Raw genomic sequence first — 18,773 nt, forward strand, 5'->3', positions numbered from 1 at the left:
CATCACTAAGAAAAAGATGGAGCAAGCAAGAGAGCCCAGTCATGGAGCTCAAGAGGCGCAAGAAGCTCATCACCATGAGATTCCGGAAATGCCTCAAATGCACTTTCCTCCACAAAACTATTGGGAGCAAATCAACACCTCCCTAGGAGAATTGAGTTCCAATATGGGACAACTAAGGGTGGAACATCAAGAGCACTCCATCATGCTCCATGAAATAAGAGAAGATCAAAAAGTAATGAGGGAGGAGCAACAAAGACAAGGAAGAGACATAGAAGAGCTCAAGGACATCATTGGTTCCTCAAGAAGGAAACGCCACCATCACTAAGGTGGATTCATTCCTTGTTCTTGCTTTCTCTGTTTTTCGTTTTTTGTATTATGTGCTTATCCATGTTTGTGCCTTCATTACATGATCATTAGTAGTTAGTAACTTTGTCCTAAAGATATGAATGTCCTATGAATCCATCACCTCTCTTAAATGAAAAATGTTTTAATTCAAAAGAACAAGAAGTACATGAGTTTCGAATTTATCCTTGAACTTAGCTTAATTATATTGATGTGGTGACAATGCTTCTTGTTTTCTGAATGTATGCTTGAACAGTGCATATGTCTTTTGAAGTTGTTGTTTAAGAATGTTAAATATGTTGGCTCTTGAAAGAATGATGACTAAGAGACATGTTATTTGATAATCTGAAAAATCATAAAAATGATTCTTGAAGCAAGAAAAAGCAGCAAAGAACAAAGCTTGCAGAAAAAAAATAAATAAATAAATAGGCGAAAAAAAAATATAGAAAGAAAAATGAAAAAGCAAGCAGAAAAAGCCAATAACCCTTAAAACCAAAAGGCAAGGGCAAATAAAAAGGATCCCAAGGCTTTGAGCATCAGTGGATAGGAGGGCCTAAAGGAATAAAATCCTGGTCTAAGCGGCTAAACCAAGCTGTCCCTAACCATGTGCTTGTGGCGTGTAGGTGTCAAGTGAAAACTTGAGACTGAGCGGTTAACGTCAAGGTCCAAAGCAAAAAAAAGAGTGTGCTTAAGAACCCTGGACACCTCTAATTGGGGACTTTAGCAAAGCTGAGTCACAATCTGAAAAGGTTCACCCAATTATGTGTCTGTGGCATTTATGTATCCGGTGGTAATACTGGAAAACAAAGTGCTTAGGGCCACGGCCAAGACTCATAAAGAAGCTGTGTTCAAGAATCATCATACTGAACTAGGAGAGTCAATACACTATTCGAAATCTGAAGTTCCTATAGATGCCAATCATTCTAAACTTCAATGGATAAAGTGAGATGCCAAAACTATTCAAGAGGCAAAAAGCTATAAGTCCCGCTCATATGATTGAAGCTCTGTTTCATTGATAGTTTGGGATTTATAGTATATTCTCTTCTTTTTATCCTATTTGATTTTCAGTTGCTTGGGGACAAGCAACAATTTAAGTTTGGTGTTGTGATGAGCGGATAATTTATACGCTTTTTGACATTGTTTTTAGTATGTTTTTAGTATGATCTAGTTACTTTTAGGGATGTTTTCATTAGTTTTTATGTTAAATTCACATTTCTGGACTTTACTATGAGTTTGTGTGTTTTTCTGTAATTTCAGGTATTTTCTGGCTGAAATTGAGGGACTTGAGCAAAAATCAGATTCAGAGGTTGAAGAAGGACTGCTGATGCTGTTGGATTCTGATCTCCCTGCACTCAAAGTGGATTTTCTGGAGTTACAGAACTCGAAATGGCGCGCTTCCAATTGCGTTGGAAAGTAGACATCCAGGGCTTTCCAGCAATATATAATAGTCCATACTTTGGCCAAGAATAGATGACGTAAACTGGCGTTCAACGCCAGCCTTCTGCCCAAATCAGGCGTCCAGCGCCAGAAAAGGATCCAAAACCAGAGTTGAACGCCCAAACTGGCACAGAAACTGGCGTTCAACTCCACAAATAGCCTCTGCATGTGCTACACTTAAGCTCAGCCCAAACACACACCAAGTGGGCCCCGGAAGTGGATTTATGCATCAATTACTTACTCATGTAAACCCTAGTGACTAGTTTATTATAAATAGGACCTTTTACTAGTCTTTTTGACCGTCTTTGATCAGTTGTATGCTATCTTAGATCACAATAGGGGGCTGGCCATCTCGGCCATGCCTGGACCTTCACTTATGTATTTTCATACGGTAGAGTTTCTACACTCCATAGATTAAGGTGTGGAGCTCTGCTGTTCCTCAAAGATTAATGCAAAGTACTTCTGTTTTCTATTCAATTCATCTTATTTCGCTTCTAAGATATCCATTCGCACCCAAGAACGTGATAAAGGTGATGATTATGTGTGACGCTCATCATCCTTCTCCCTTATAAACGCGTGCCTGACAAACACTTCTGTTCTACATGAATTAAGCTAGAATGAGTATCTCTTAGATCTCCTAACCAGAATCTTCGTGGCGTAAGCTAGAATGATGGCGGCATTCAAGAGAATCCGGAAAGTCTAAACCTTGTCTGTGGTATTCCGAGTAGGATTCAATGATTGAATGACTGTGACGAGCTTCAAACTCGCGATTGTTGGGCGTTAGTGACAGACGCAAAAGGAGGGTGAATCCTATTCCAGCATGATCGAGAACCGACAGATGAATGGCCGTGCTGTGACAGAGCATGTGAGCATATCTTTCACTGAGAGGAGGGGATGTAGCCACTGACAACGGTGATGCCCTTGCATAAAGCCAGCCATGGAAAGGAGTAAGACTGATTGAATGAAGATAGCAGGAAAGCAGAGGTTCAGAGGAACGAAAAGCCTCTCCATTCGCTTATCTGAAATTCCTACCAATGATTTACATAAGTATCTCTATCCCTATTTTATTATTTAATTTCGAAAACTCTATTATCACTTTATATCTGCCTGACTGAGATTTACAAGGTGACCATAGCTTGCTTCATACCAACAATCTCCGTGGGATTCGACCCTTACTCACGTAAGGTATTACTTGGACGACCCAGTGCACTTGCTGGTTAGTTGTATCGAAGTTGTGAAAATTATGAATTAAGATCAAAGCACCAAGCTTTGGAGCCATTACCAGGGATTGTTCGAGCCTGGACATCACAATTTCGTGCACCAACTAGTCTTTTGTTTGCCAAAGAATTTTTGTTCTTTTATTTTTATGTTCTTAATTTTTTTTAGGTTTAATTACTCTATTGGTCCCTATAGTTTCGCGAAATTTTCAATTAGGTCCCTATACTTTTTTTTCCTTTCAATTGGGTCCCTATACGTTAATTTTTTTTTCAATTTAGTCCTTAATAACGTTAAACGTCAAAAAAATGTTAGTGAATTGTGAAATTACATGTATACCCTTAGGGACCCAATTGAAAAGAAAAAAAGTATAGGGACCTAATTGAAAATTCGATAAAACTATAAATATTCAATGAAAGATATTCCTATAATCCCTATTCAATGATTCTACAACAAAAAAGATATTCCTATAATCTTTTTTATGTTGTCACTATCATTCTTTTGCTTATTTATATATAAATTATACCAAAAATACTTTCTCTTTTTTTTTTAACTTTCAAAATATCTTATCTTAAGAACATACTAAAAAAAAGGGATTGGATAAAATGAAACAGAAATAATAGTAATAAATATATATAAAATGAATTGTCAAAATTATCCCCAAAGGTATAACAAATCAAATTTTATACAGTACAACAAGATAAAAAATTTATTAACGTAACTTATTCTAAAGAAAGAATTATATATCAGACAGAAGAGTATGTTCTCATTGCTTTGGACTCCACATGTTACTGATGCTTTAGCTCTCACTTTCTTCAAGTACCAGATACCTGCTCCAATTCCAAATGCCCCAGCAACCGAAATGCCAATTATTGTTCCTGCGGACACAACACATTACCCTCATTTTCAACTTGAAAAAGTTTGCTATGAATAATAATCAATACACCACTTCAATTGGCAGTAACAACCTGCAATTACATGTGCCCTCGTATTGTGCTGTGCAACATTATAATCTGTAAAATAACATACAAAATTCAATTCATGATCATTACTAAAAGGGCAGAATTATATTATTGAGGTTGTAAGATACCTTTGCAATGAGTAATGAAATTTCCATTCTCACAAAGGCACATGAAATTCTCTCTCTATATATCAAATCCACAAGTTCCACCTCCTTTGGATGGATCCTAGCAAGATACTCATAGTAAAAGAACACTCTGGCATGGCAAAATACTCATATAAGATCTTAATTCTAGTTGTTAGTTAACAATAATGTATAGACTAAAATAAAAATTATTCTATTATATGATGATGAAAATATAACTAAAGATAAGGACATCAATCCACATAACACAATGGAAGGGCAATTAAATAGATAAACATAAGCATGGGTTCAACAGTATATACCTCAACTTCAATGGCACTAAATCTGAATCCAAAATTCCCTTCAACTGCAACAAGTCAATCGAAACTTTGCAATGAGTAGTGGAATTTCCATTCTCATAAAGGCACATGAAACTCTCTCTATATATCAAATCCACAAGTTCCACCTCCTTTAGATGGATCCTGGCAAGACACTCATAGTGAAAGAACACTCCGACATGGCAAGACACTCATATAAGATTTTAATTCTGGTTGTTAGTTAACAATAATGTATAGACTAAAATAAAAACCATTCTATTATATGATGATGAAAATATAACTAAAGATAAGGACATCAATTCACATAACACAATGGAAGGGCAATTAAATAGATAAACATAAGCATGGGTTCAGCAGTATATACCTCAACTTCAATGGCACCAAATCCGAATCCAAAATTCCCTTCAATTGCAACAAGTCAATCGGAACAAGCCACTGCAGCCGCAAGTTTGCCTTGGAAATAGATAGACCAAGGATTACTCACTGCAGCAATAAAATGCAGTTTTAGAACCACTGTCAAACGGAATAAACCACAAATTTGCCTTGGAAATCTCTCACGACCTAGGCAGCAGGATAGGGACCACGATCTCTGAGAGTCCTGTATGCCTCTATGACAATGATCAATTAAACTCATAATCAATTAATAATAGATAAAATACATAATCAGAACTCATAATCAATTCAACTCTCTTAAAGGCATTTAATCAAACACCTTATCTCCAATCTCACCTCTTTTCTTATTTCTAACATAATCAATTAATTACAGATAAAATACATAATCAGAACTCATAATCAAAATTTTTTAACACAATCAAAACTAATTTTAGCAAACTAAGCTTCACAACTAGATCAATTGGTTCTCCTTGTCATTTAGGATGCTGGTTACCTAATCAAATAAAATCAAATTACATACAAGTAGCAACAAAAAATAAGCATAAGCAAAATTAGAGGTATTTAATAATCAAGATTTCTCAACATTGTACCTGAAGCATTAGAATCGGGAGAGGATGCCGTTTGACTACTAGTTGTTTTAAGCATAACATTTCTCCCGTTCTTAGTGTAGTGGGAGGAAGACATTATTGAGAAGAATTATTACCCAATGCTGACAGAAATCCACATGTTCATTCTACTCCCAATCTTTGCAATTCAAACAAATGAAAGCCATCTGACTGGTTTCCTTCCCACATGCCACCTGGTCCCTTCATCTCCTCCGATCCAATAGTTGAAAAACTAAAACAAAATTCAATCATCACCTATTGTTGCAGAACCATTCCAGACAACAAAACGGAGTCGAGGAGCAGCAATTCGAGACAAGGCACCCGAGGTGCGGTGAGGCAAGGCGGGACGAGGGGATGCAATAGGCAAGGCGGACGAGCGGAGCAGAACAGAGCACCCGTGGGCGACGCAAAGGGACGACGACCACCCAGCGACGGACGACGACGACGCCATGGAAGACGGCAGCAGAGTGCGACGGAGGAGAAATCCAATTGGGAACTTAGGAGAATAACTTAGGGGTAGTTAGAGTTCTCTGATTTTGGGGGACAAAATATAAAGGGTATTTTTGGTATTTCAAAAAATAGAGATTTTTTAATGGAATATTCTGTTATTTCAAACGGTTTTATGACGGTAAGGACTAAATTGAAAAAAAATTAACGTATAGGAACCCAATTGAAAGGAAAAAAAATATAGGGATCTAATTAAAAATTTTGCGAAACTATAGGGATTAACAGAGTAATTAAACCTTTTTTTTTACATTTATATTGTTAAACCAATAAATATTAATAATTTATATTTTGGTCATATAATAAATTATATTTATTTTTAAATATTAATATTATAGATTTAATTTAAACTGAATATATATTAAAAATAAAAAATAGAATATACTTATTTTTTAAATTAAAAAACTTAGAAATTAAGATATAACTAAACAAATTCATTAATTATTATTGTATAACATATAATATATAATATCATGAATTATAGATATAAATTTTGATATCCGTTTTACTGTGTTTAATTTGAATGTAGTATTTTTAATTTAAATAATATTTTAAAATTTATAATAAATTATAATTATATTTTATTTATTATTTTATTATAAAATGATTATTTTAGTTGAACCATAATTAAATTAATAAATTAATAAACTAATCACTAAAACTGTTGGATGGCTAATTCGGTTTCATGAACCTTAATTAATTCTTCTCTCATTTAAAATTTCTTTCCAAAAAGATGAAACCGAATATTTTTGGGATTTGGAAGATCCGAAAATATAAAATGGAAAAAGCGAAGCATAGAATCACATCACGTATCAAACGTTTTAGCACGCAGAAGAAGCGCAAATCAGGAGGAGAAGGAGGTTTTGAAGCTAAGAAGGAAGAGAGAGAATGGAAGGTTGGGACCCGAACACGAAGTCGACGCTGACGAAGATCCCTCTGCTAGGAACAAAGGCGGGGCCACGCGACGGCGCCGCATGGACGCAGAGGCTGAAGGAAGAGTACAAGGCTCTCATCGCATACACTCAGATGAACAAGTCCAACGACAACGACTGGTTCCGGATCTCCGCCGCAAACCCCGAGGGTACACGGTGGACCGGCAAGTGCTGGTACGTCCACAACCTCCTCAAGTACGAGTTCGACCTCCAATTCGACATTCCCGTCACTTACCCTTCCACCGCCCCCGAGCTCGAGCTTCCTCAATTGGACGGCAAGACACAGAAGGTGTTCTTTCTTTTCTCTCTTAATTATTTTAATTCTTTTGGGAATTTAGGGATTTGTGTTTATTTATTTATTTATTTTTCTTGCAGATGTATAGAGGTGGAAAGATTTGCTTGACTGTGCACTTCAAGCCACTTTGGGCCAAAAACTGGTACTTTTTTTTTTCGTTTTTGTTTGTTTATTTATTTATTTATTTTGTTGGGAATGTATACATGTAGAAGAAACTATTAGGAAAAAAAAGAGAGAGTGAATGTTCGAGTGGATTTGTTTATAGCAATGATTTATGGTGTGGCTACAATGGCTACAAGTGCGGAAAACTTTGGTTGTTGGAAATTGAGTGTATATGGATTGTGTATGGTGAAGGATCGCTCTTGACCTTATATGTAAAAATTGATAGTGAGGAGGAGATCCATTATTGGTGCTGTTATTTTATGTGCATAAGCATAATGGTGGTTTGGGGTTGTATGCCTCTGTTGTTCTGACCCAAAAAAATGATGGGAAATTGGCCCCGTACCAATGTGGATGCTTGTTTTTTAGATACAATGGTTTTTTTTTTATATTTCATGTTTTTGAGCTCACTAAGTTTGGAAAGAAAGACTTGGTTGTTGCCACGGGATACTGTTATTTCCTGTGCATAATGGCGGCTATGGTTGTATGGCCGTGTCCCTGCATGTGGCGGTTTGTGCATGGTTTTCGTTACTGGAAAGGAAACTAGGTACTGTTCCCTTGTTGTTTGTTGATGCTCCTATGGATTGCGAAAGAATAGGTTTCACACTAGATTAGCTACCTGTTGCAGAAAAGATAGATACACATGGTTACGAAAATGCTGAGTTATATGAAAATTTTTTAAGATTTACCGCATAGGAATTGAGTGACATAGCTGAAGTGGTTTTTTTCCTTTCAACTTTGGGCCATGTTTGAAAGATTTCATAGTAATGGGAGGGAGTGACCTGTAATAGAATGACAATGAAGGGTAATTTCTTTTACGGCACATTGTTCATTTAAATCTAGCCAGGCCACTCCTTGCCACTCCCTCCGCTACAAACCCCTATTATTTTGTACTTTTGTAGAAAATAGATGGAAACAGATTGTGCTTACTGCCTGAACTGGTCACAGTACAATTCACCAAAGTAAAGTAGTAGACCCTTGATCTGAATACCCGGTGGTCCTTAATTATCATATCCACCCTGCATAATACCTTGAATATCCAGAATTTATACTGCTTGGGCACAATAAGATTGCTTGATTTGTGACAAGCAGATTATTGAGTAGAGCTTTCTATTTCAATCTCAAGATTGGTGATTTGAAATATTTCCTGTTCTGCCTGGGAATGCAATTACATTCTTTGTTCATAGTGGCATAGCAAAGATCAAAACCTGCATAATCTCCATATAAATGACCTATTTTTGTTGATGAATTGAGTTCGGTTTTCATAGAAGATTTTGCTTGAGCACCTCTCGCTGTTATACTGAATTCTGAGGTCTCGTGTTATGCTGAATTCTAAATGGTTATATTCTTTTTATTTTTGACTACCTTTTGCAGCCCCAGATTTGGCATAGCTCATGCACTTTGCTTAGGCCTTGCCCCATGGCTTGCAGCAGAGGTTCCCATTCTTGTGGATTCTGGTATGATCAAGCACAAAGACGATGCAACCACATCAACTGAATCTTAGTTAATCTATTTCTTGTAAAAGCTGTAACAGTAGAGCTCAAGTTTTAATGTTACTGGATTGATCCAAGGAAATAAAACTAGCTGTGTGACAGCAATTTTACAGGATCTTCCTTATATACATGTATCTTCTGATATTTAAAGTTTGACCCTTGTAAACTCTGTCAAAGGATAATTTATTCTGATGCAACATATCTCTACATGATTCTTAATCACCGAATGGTTTGGAAAATGAGACGCTTCATTACTTGTAGGCACCTTAATAGATGAGACAGTTGATCCAAAATTTTAAAATTATTCATGTTGAATGTGAGTATAAAGTGCTTGTTTGACCGTTATTAAATTCATAGAAAAAGATTTTTTTTCAATGAAAAAAGTTTTTTTTTTTATTTTCTAGTGTGTTTAGCAAATGTTTAATAGTAAGTGCTTGTTTGAGCGTCATTATTTTGATAAAAAAAGATCTTTTTTCGTCTTTTTTATTATTTTTTAGTGTGTTTGGCAAATTTCAAGTAGTAAAAGTAAAAGTACTAGAAAAATAAAAAAATATCTTTTTTGAGAAGCTGGAATTAATATCTTTGTTTTTCATGTAGTAAATAAACAGAAAAGTACTTTTATATTGTTATACCTAAACATAGTGCTTGTTTGGGCGCCATTATTTTGATTAAAAAAGATTTTTTTTAATGAAAAAATATATTTTTTAATTTTTTAGCGTATTTGGCAAATTTTTAGTAATAAAAGTAAAAGCACTAGAAAAATAAAAAAAATACTTTTTTTGAGAAGCTGTAATTTACATCTTTTTTTAAAAGATATTTTTTCCTTAAAAAAAGATATTTTTCATGTAATAAATAAATAAATAAGTACTTTTATATCGTTATATCTAAATATATTTGATAGATAAAAAAATCTTTTTGTATGAGATATCCAAACATAAAATTACTTTTACTTTTCCATAAGATTTTTAAAAAAAAGATAATTCGAAAAAAGATCTTTTCTTAAAAGCTCACCCAAACAAGCCCATAATTGATAAAAAAAAAGATCTTTTTGCATGAGATACCTAAACATAAAATTACTTACTTTTTCATAAGATCTTTTAAAAGAAAATAACTCGAAAAAAGATCTTTTCTTAGAAACTCACTCAAACAAACCCTAAAAGTAAAGTACTAGAAAAATTAAAAAATATATATTTTATTAAAAAGTTACAATTGATATATTTTTTAAAAGTTTTTTTAAAAAAATGTTTTTTTTTTTTTTACCAAAGATAGGAGACTCGAACCCGCAACATCTTAATTGAGTATGGAGAGACTATGCCATTTGAACTATTACTCATCGGCTAAAAAAAAAAATTGTTAACATAATAAATAAACAAAAAAATATTGTTATCATATTGTAATCCAAACATAATTGATAGGTAAAAAGATCTTTTTATATAAAATATCTAAACATAAAATTATTTTTACCTTTTTAAAAGATTTTTAACAAAAGATAACCCAAAAATTTTTATTTTTTAAAAACTCACCCAAACAAGTTCCGAATTTTCAACACTTGGTCAAAGGGAAAAAAACTCCAATGCTTACGCTTCATTAAAATGGCGAGTTAAATTGTTAAGGGGTTGTTTCTTCTTTTTTAATTTTTTTTTTTCAAGTGGGTATCAACCGTTGAGCTTAATTAATTCCTGATGTTTGGCCTCCATATATGGCATCTCCACCATGCTTAAAAAATTATCCAAACTTCCCTCGTCAAATAACACTGTCCATTGTCATGCATTGTTAGTGTGTTGGAGATATTGGTGACTTAGTTTCAAGTTGTTACTACTACAACCATGAATATAGCTATAGCCAACTATCTGCAGAACATTGATGTATTTTTAATACCACACTTCAATTCAAATATAGCCAAGAGAAGAGACCGTAGCCTCATAATGCAAAATTCTAAATATGTAATAACACTCGCTCAGAATAACAAATATACAGACAGATGCATGAAAGGGTACATAAAATGTAAATGATCATCTTTCAGTGAAACTCAAACATATAATGGATGGAATATTCAGAAACTTGTGTCCATTTCTTAGTCTAAAGTGTTCCAAATGCAATCACAAAGTAGGACCAGCTGCCAGAATCTCTTCTGTCAAACTCTGATCTGTCCCTATCTTGTAGCTTATGAATCCGTTAAAGTTCTTCTTGAAAAGACTCGCTAATTTCAGAAGAGTATCTTGGTATGCCTTCTTATCAGCCCACTGCAAAATAAAACCAAAATATAACACTTGACAAGAGAAAAAAGATGGTTAAAAAAGAAAATAGTAACATTGAATATATCAACTTACAGTGTTCACAGGGTCCAATATTTCAGAAGGGACACCCTCAATTGCTGTTGGGATCTCAAGTCCAAATACCTCAGTCTTAGTGTACTCTGAATTCAAGAGGCTCCCGGAGTGAATGGCATCTATGATTTTCCTTGTGTATGCTAACTTTATCCTATTGCCTACTCCATATCTGCCAATTTATAGAGAAAGATAAAAGAAAATTCAGTGTTACAAAAGATGAAAAACTGATATGCATTGTCTTTGATTCCGCACCTTCCTCCTGACCAGCCGGTGTTGACAAGCCATCCGGTAGCACCGTGCTTTTGCATCTTCTCGGCTAGCATAGCTGCATATTTGGTAGGATGCATCATTATGAATGCTGCCCCAAAACAAGCAGAGAAGGTCGCTTGTGGCTCCTTTATACCATCCTCAGTCCCAGCAACCTGTTTCACAATGCACTTAGTTAACTACAACAGCAACTCTTCGAACAACTAACTAATTCTTGCATGATTCTGAAGCACAAATACTCAAATAGTGTGTGTTCTATGAGCATCTGCCATACATATTTTCTGTTTTTATATATAGCTTTCAAACATTGTAAATCAAACATGAGTATCTGTAAATGCTCTTAGAAATGAAAGGTATCACAAATTACCAGTGCCGTGTAGCCACTGATGAAATGGTACATTGTTTGTGCCAAGCTCAACTTGCTTACTGGTGGGAGAACCCCAAATGCATCACAAGCTAGAAGGATAACATTCTTTGGATGTGGAGCAACACATGGTATCTTAGCATTAGGTATGTACTCAATAGGATAAGCTGCACGAGTGTTCTCTGCAAAACCAAAAGATTCAAACTAATATTATAGTATAAATCCTAGATTTTTGAATCATTACTTTGTATATAAATTATTTCAATTATAGTTATTTCATCATTCACAGTAATCTGTAAAATTTCATATTTTCCGCAATTTTAGACATGGAACTTTTGCTTAAAAAATTATGTACAAAATTCCAATGATAACTTTGTTATTGGTTTTACAAAGTAGTAGTTCACAAGTTCAGCTATGATCTCACTTGCTATAAGATTCAGTTAGTTTGATTGACATCCTTAAACATTTTTTACTTCGACATGGATCTATTAATACTTACCGGTTACGGATTTGTCTGAGAAATCTACTTCCCGAGTATGCTCATCGAAAACAACATTTTCAACCACTGCACAACGAGGCAAGCATCTATCAGGTGAAGTGTAAGGTAAGCATATTTTGCCAAAATATAACAATATTGTTACCAGTCCCAAACTTGATAGCATTCCAGATATCTGGCTCCTTTTCCCTTGAAAGATCAACACACTTTGCATAGCAACCTCCTTCAATATTCGACACCCCATTTTCGCTCCAGCAGTGCTCATCATCTCCGATTAGATACCGGTTATGATCAGTAGAAAGAGTTGTCTTTCCAGTACCTATGAGGATCACAACATCAAAGGGGTTAAAGAAAACTCAACATAGGTTACAACATTGATGGATATGCAAGAGATGACTCTACAGCAACAAGGTACTCATTCAACTACACCTGATAATCCAAAAAAGAGCGCAACATCGCCATTTTTTCCCATGTTGCAGCCCGAGTGAAGCGAGAGAATGTTGCGCTTCGGCATGAGGTAGTGCATAACACTAAAAAGACCTTTCTTCATTTCACCAGCATATTGTGTGCCTAGGATGACCATTTCTTTCCTTGCTATGTTGATGTCAATGCTGGTCGATGAAGTCATGTGATGCGTGTACCGATTACAAGGGAACTGTCCGGCATTGTATATAGTGAAATCCGGGGTCCCAAATTCCTCTAGCTCTTCAGGAGTTGGTCGAATGCACCTGCCAAAAAAAAATCTCTTAAAATTGTTCTTCTTATAGATCTAGCATTCTTCATTGTCTACTCAACTTTTGTTTTGAAGATTGTATAGAAATATATGCTAATGCTCAAAAGCTCAGCTTCATTACTCACATATTATGCATAAACAAGGAATGATAAGCTCTTGCTGATACAATTCGGACCTTGATTCTATGTTCTGGGTCCCAATTCAGAAATTGATCATTCACAAAAACCTGAACTCAGATCAATTTACAAAGTTAAAAGAACTAGTCATAGATAATCATTATCACGACCTACTTGATCATATCAGATTTCTACTATTGATAAAACAGTAATGGAAATTTACATTGTATTTTCCAATTAATCAGACAATCCATTTGAACTTTAAGGTCTTTATTTATTTATTTTTGATATCTCACAGTATCTCCTGGTCTAATAGATCAATGACTAATCCGCCACAAATCTAAACTCTATTTATTTACCTGATCAATGAGTTATTGCATACATAAGAAGATTTCGGAGACTTACTTATACTATCGAGTAAGCTAACTATTTGACTAACCCAAGTTGGTTACTTTAAGGTCTTTATAGTGTAACTACATATCCTAAAATCCTACTTGTTCCTCAAGAAACCTTAGCTAAATCACTTTTATTTAGAACCAATTTTTTTAAAAGAAACTTCTAAAGCGAGTTAACAAACTTGAAGATGGCCAACTAGATATTAAATTTAGTCACATGGATTGTGATGGGTCTCACTCAATGAATATTTTATTTCAAAAGTAACATTATTCTTGGTGACTTTCTAGTTCTGACGTATCAGAGGATTATGTAATTTATAAATAAAATAGGAAAGTTTTTAAGTATATCTGTATACTGATATTTTAGTGAATTTTAATCGTTGATCTTAATTATCAGTGTACCAATACACTTAAAAGTTTTCTAATAAAATAATACGAATATAAAGGATGTACCTTCCTGCTAATACAATTCTATATTCGTAAATTGATATACATACACACTATTTATTTCTAATAAAAAGTTTACATAATTAATTACACAATAAATTACTTCGCACTACTATATGATATAATAGTGGTAACTCAAATTAGGGAAAAACTGTTGCTATCTAATGAGGTGGTGGGACTCACACGCAAAATCGAATCCCAAGTCACATGCATTGGGGAAAGCAGATAGAAAGATAGAAATTGTGACTTGTACCTTATCCTAATTCTCTCAACTTATCTGATTACTCAGTGACACGTTCACCATCAAAGTCAACTTCATGGAAAAGGTCACAAATCATGTTCCCCGTGTTATGTATCATGATTACAGGAAAATAAATTTTCTTAATTTTTTTTGTAAAGTATAATTTTTTATTATAGTTTTTCTGGGATTACGAAAAAAATGTTCAATAACAAAAAATTACACCTTAAAAAAAATTGGAAAAATCTATCTCTGTCAAACCCCGTCAATGCAATGAAATAAAGAAAGGCAACACCTCACAGCTCACAACAAATATCTCCTTTTGTTTTAATTTAAGATGCTGACATTTGTATTACTAATGGTGTATAAAAATGAATTTGATCCGTTCGATTAGCAATTTTTTTATTTTCTATTTTTTGCTTTGTGGTTTGTGCAAGTTTTCCGATGATTTTATATTTTTCTTATCTTTTTTTAAGTGTGAATTGAATCACAAATTTACTCGGTTCCGATTGGATCCACTAAATTTTTTTTTTGTCTAAAGATAGGAGACTCGAACCCGCAACCTCTTAAATGAGTATGGAGAGACTATGTCATTTGAGCTATTACTCATTGGCGGATCTACTATAAACTCAAAAGAACATTATTTTTTTTATTAACACTCAAAAGAACATTACGCTCAGCAAAATTGTTAAATACTTCATGAGTCATGATCACTAAGAAAAAGAGTGGGAAGCTACCAATCCCAAAGATCCAGGCATAGATAAAGCCGTAACTATATACTACTATCTATCAATCTAATATAATTTCCTTATTTCACGGTTCTGATGTGTTTTTGACACGGTTCAAGTTTGAAAAATAAAAAAAAAAATGGTTTAATTAAAATACGAGTAACACTGAGTCTATTTATTAATTCTTCTAGAAAAACCGGATCAATCAAACATTGTATTCTCACCTTTTCAAGGGAATTCAAGTAATCAACTGCTCTTTCTCTGTTGATTAAGAAAGTGTGCTCATCCATTTCAATATTAGGTGAGCCCCTGAAATGGAATGGATTAATGAATATTGGGTTTACAAAACACAAGATTAATCATCGATTTTAATCACCAAGCAGCTCAAGAATAAGATCAGTAACTAACTAACACTTACTTGCCCCACCAAAGATCATGCTCAGTGGACTCATCTTTCACAACCCTTTTGTCTCTGGGAGACCGTCCAGTCTTTGCACCCGAAAGTGTGGCTAATGCTCCCGTTGCCGTAATAAACGATCCTTTCTCATACTTAATCGCTTGTTCATACAACTCTGCACCAAACCAAAACACACACAAGCGTCAATTAGTAACAAAAGTCTCTAAAAATTAAGATTAGTAACAAAATGATTCAGTCGCTTTCCCTAAAATAGTCTCCGAAATTATGATTATACTAGTCGGCCACCGTGGGAAACTCTCGACCATTAGACAGATTTCAAGGAAAAATCAACTGAGAGAGAACATAAGATGAAAAGACCTTAACGTTTTTTTTATCTCATGTTCTCTCTGTTTGATTCCTCCCGAAATCTCTATGATGATCGAGAATTTCGCACGGTAATCTAACATAACTATGTCTTTGAAATTAACAAAAATGCACCATGTTAGTCCTGATATGATGCACTTTTGTCAATCTCAAATATGTAATTGGTGCAATTGAGATCTTGAAAATCTGAGAAGAGGGTTAATCGATTTACCAGCAGGAGAGAGATTGTAGAGAACGTGGGTGAATTTGAGAGCACTGTCACTAGCATCAAAGGTAGGAGTAATATAATGATGATCATGGTGATGATGAGTCACAACCTTGCTAGCAGGGTCTCCTCTCACCACCTTAGGCCCTGTCTCCCGAGTCAACGACGCTAATGACGCGCTATTCAGTCAAACATATTAAATTATCTATCGGCTATCGGTCATGATAATCGCGAAGTAGTACTCAAAGCTGATGAAGGTGGGGAACAGAATCCTCTCAATTGATAAAAAAAAATTGAGAATGTAAAATATAATCTTTAATCTTTTATTGTTTTCTCTCTCATATTTATTTTTAGTATTACTTATAAAATTAATAATAAAAAATCACACTCTATTCTCTCAATTGTTAAAAAAAATTGAGAGGATCCATTCCAGTTGAAAGTGTACCTGATGGATTGAAGTTGAAGGCGCTGGCGTTCCTCTTCAAGAATGGTGGAAAAGGGAGAGGTGGCTGAAGAAGAAGTGATGGGAGTGGAGGGGGCAGATGATTTCTTCTTCTGGAGAGAGTGAAGGTCGTGAATGGTTTGGGCTCTCACCGGAGGGGTGCTGTCGTCGTGGCAGACCTCCGGCGTGTTGGTATGGGTTTGGATCCTAGCGAGGCCGTTACGGGCATTGCTGCTTGCGCTTCTCGTGAAGCTGAAACCGTTCTCTGTTGATGCTTCCTTCTTCGCCATTTTTTCACACTCTTTTCTGCTAAACCACGTGTCAGATTTGTTTCTCTTGAACGCCACAACTAATTTTAAGTTTAAGTTATGCAATTTAACTCTCTCCTTTTTCCTTTATATATAGCTACGGACACTTCGCTCATGTCCGCGTGTCGGACACATTTTCGACACGACACTCATCGACATTCGTCCGATACGTGTATTTGTTATGTCTAATCGTGTTTTAATAAAAAAAAAAAATTTTTCTCCGATACGTCTGGACACACCTAAATACTATCACGTGTTCGCGTGTCCAATCTTATTCTTAACATATACTTTTAAAATAAATTTATATATAGTATATATTATTATTTATTAAAATAAAAAATATTTTAAATACTTGATATAATTAAAATAAGACATTAAAAATAATTAAAATTTTTAATTTATATTTTAATATCAATAAAATATCAAAATATCATTACAATTTATTTAAAAACTAATTTATATTTTATATATATGCGTGTCCCCGTGTCATGTAAGATTTTAAAATTCACGTGTCGGCGTGTCCCGTGTCGTGTCGTGTCCCGTGTCCTGTCCATGCATCATAGATATATAGCATCCTCATCTTACTCACTTTTTTATTTCAAAAATATTATTTGTATACTAAAATCAGCTATCAATATATTAATGTATAAATATATGTATAATTTAATTTATTTTTAATATATATTTATATTTTAACATATATTTTATATTGATGACTGATTTTGATAGATGATTTTAATATACACATAACATTATTCTATTTATTTTAATATTAGACAAACAAAAGTGTTTTTTATTATAAAAAATATTAGAATATCATTAAAATTTATTATTCAAATGTAAAAATATGAGATAAAATATATTATTAAATTATTAAATTAAATTAATAATTAAATAATAATAAAAAATAATAAATTATGATAGTTTTTTAGTATTTTTTTTATTATTATTAAAACTTGGTGTGTTTTACTATGATGTATATCAATAAATCAGATTAGATTCAAAATACACAAATATAACTCTTAGATTTGTAGATTTTTATTTTTTTTATAAATACACAAATTTGACCTTTAAATTTATGTTCCATTCCTCTATTTGTGTTCCATTAAATTTTAAAGTTTCAGCCTTTGTAAAATCTGAAGATCAATTTTTTTTAATAATTATATTATTCCTCAAATCTGACTTTTAAATTATTTATTAATATTCATATAAAAAAATACACTAAATTATCATCACAAAGTATTATACACAATGTTGTTCCATCTTTTAAAAAATCAGTCTATTTTATCGCGATTTTATTTTTACAGTTTTGTCCCTCATTACGGTGGTAAATGAATGCAAATTAAAAAGAAATTAACAAGTTTTTTTCATAAATAAAATCTAATCAAACTGAACAATAAAAATTAAATAAACGGATGAGTGAAAATGAGAAAAATAGTTTTTATTGATGTTAAATTATCTTAGTTAAATTTAATTTACAAAAAAAAAAAAAAAACTGTATATGTAAATATATAAGCTAAAAAAAACGGTAATATCATAACATTACCTTATGTAGTTATAATTGTAAATACAAATGTTAGCACTTTAGATAGAAGTATAGAACTACTTTTTTTTTTTTCCTTTCAACAAAGAATAAAAGTTACTTATAAGTAAGTCCGATAATAATTATATAAATCGAAACAATATATTAAATTTAAACTTAGTAGTAAACAAATATATTTTTTATTGAAAACTACTTAACAGTATGTGGATAACTTTTTTAATTAGAAAATTTGAAATGATTATATATTATGATATTTTGAAAAGTGTACTACACCTCTTTACAACTCATACCCACCAAAATTGATAAATAGAAATAATTATATTTATAAAAAATGATATATGCAAATATAAAATTAGTTATTAGTTTAATTATCACATATTGGTGTATAAAAATATTTATAATTTAATTTAATTTTTAATATATATTTTATATTTTAATATATTTTATACTATTGATTAATTTTAATAATAAATTTTAATGTACAGCAAATAATTTCATATTTAGTCACAATCTTGAACTTTATCAATGCATATTATTATTGTCTTGAATCTTGATTCATCGGCCTCGTCATCTTCTTCGCTGT

The 18,773-nt window shown here is 33.2% G+C and overlaps 2 protein-coding genes across 2 annotated transcripts; one reads left to right on the forward strand and one right to left on the reverse strand.

Moving 5' to 3' along the window:
* The first annotated feature begins 6,560 nt into the window (after positions 1 to 6,560).
* Positions 6,561 to 9,036, forward strand: LOC112765976 (ubiquitin-fold modifier-conjugating enzyme 1). Its single transcript, XM_025811836.2, has 3 exons — positions 6,561 to 7,139; positions 7,226 to 7,287; positions 8,679 to 9,036. Exons 1-3 carry the CDS (start codon positions 6,807 to 6,809, stop codon positions 8,806 to 8,808), a joined length of 525 nt encoding a protein of 174 aa, XP_025667621.1. The 5' UTR covers positions 6,561 to 6,806; the 3' UTR covers positions 8,809 to 9,036.
* A 1,612-nt stretch (positions 9,037 to 10,648) lies between these two features.
* On the reverse strand, positions 10,649 to 16,819 carry LOC112765975 (phosphoenolpyruvate carboxykinase (ATP) 1). Its single transcript, XM_025811834.3, has 12 exons — positions 16,343 to 16,819; positions 15,904 to 16,076; positions 15,330 to 15,483; positions 15,136 to 15,220; positions 13,113 to 13,213; positions 12,684 to 12,982; positions 12,400 to 12,573; positions 12,258 to 12,323; positions 11,762 to 11,940; positions 11,380 to 11,549; positions 11,128 to 11,296; positions 10,649 to 11,040 (listed from the first exon to the last, which is right to left on the reverse strand). The coding sequence occupies exons 1-12, from the start codon at positions 16,627 to 16,629 to the stop codon at positions 10,897 to 10,899; spliced, it is 2,001 nt and encodes a 666-aa protein (XP_025667619.1). The 5' UTR covers positions 16,630 to 16,819; the 3' UTR covers positions 10,649 to 10,896.
* Between the last annotated feature and the right edge of the window lie 1,954 nt (positions 16,820 to 18,773).

The sequence above is a fragment of the Arachis hypogaea genome, chromosome 17 (genome assembly GCF_003086295.3).
Source record: "Arachis hypogaea cultivar Tifrunner chromosome 17, arahy.Tifrunner.gnm2.J5K5, whole genome shotgun sequence".
NCBI classification, from domain to species: Eukaryota; Viridiplantae; Streptophyta; class Magnoliopsida; order Fabales; family Fabaceae; genus Arachis; species Arachis hypogaea.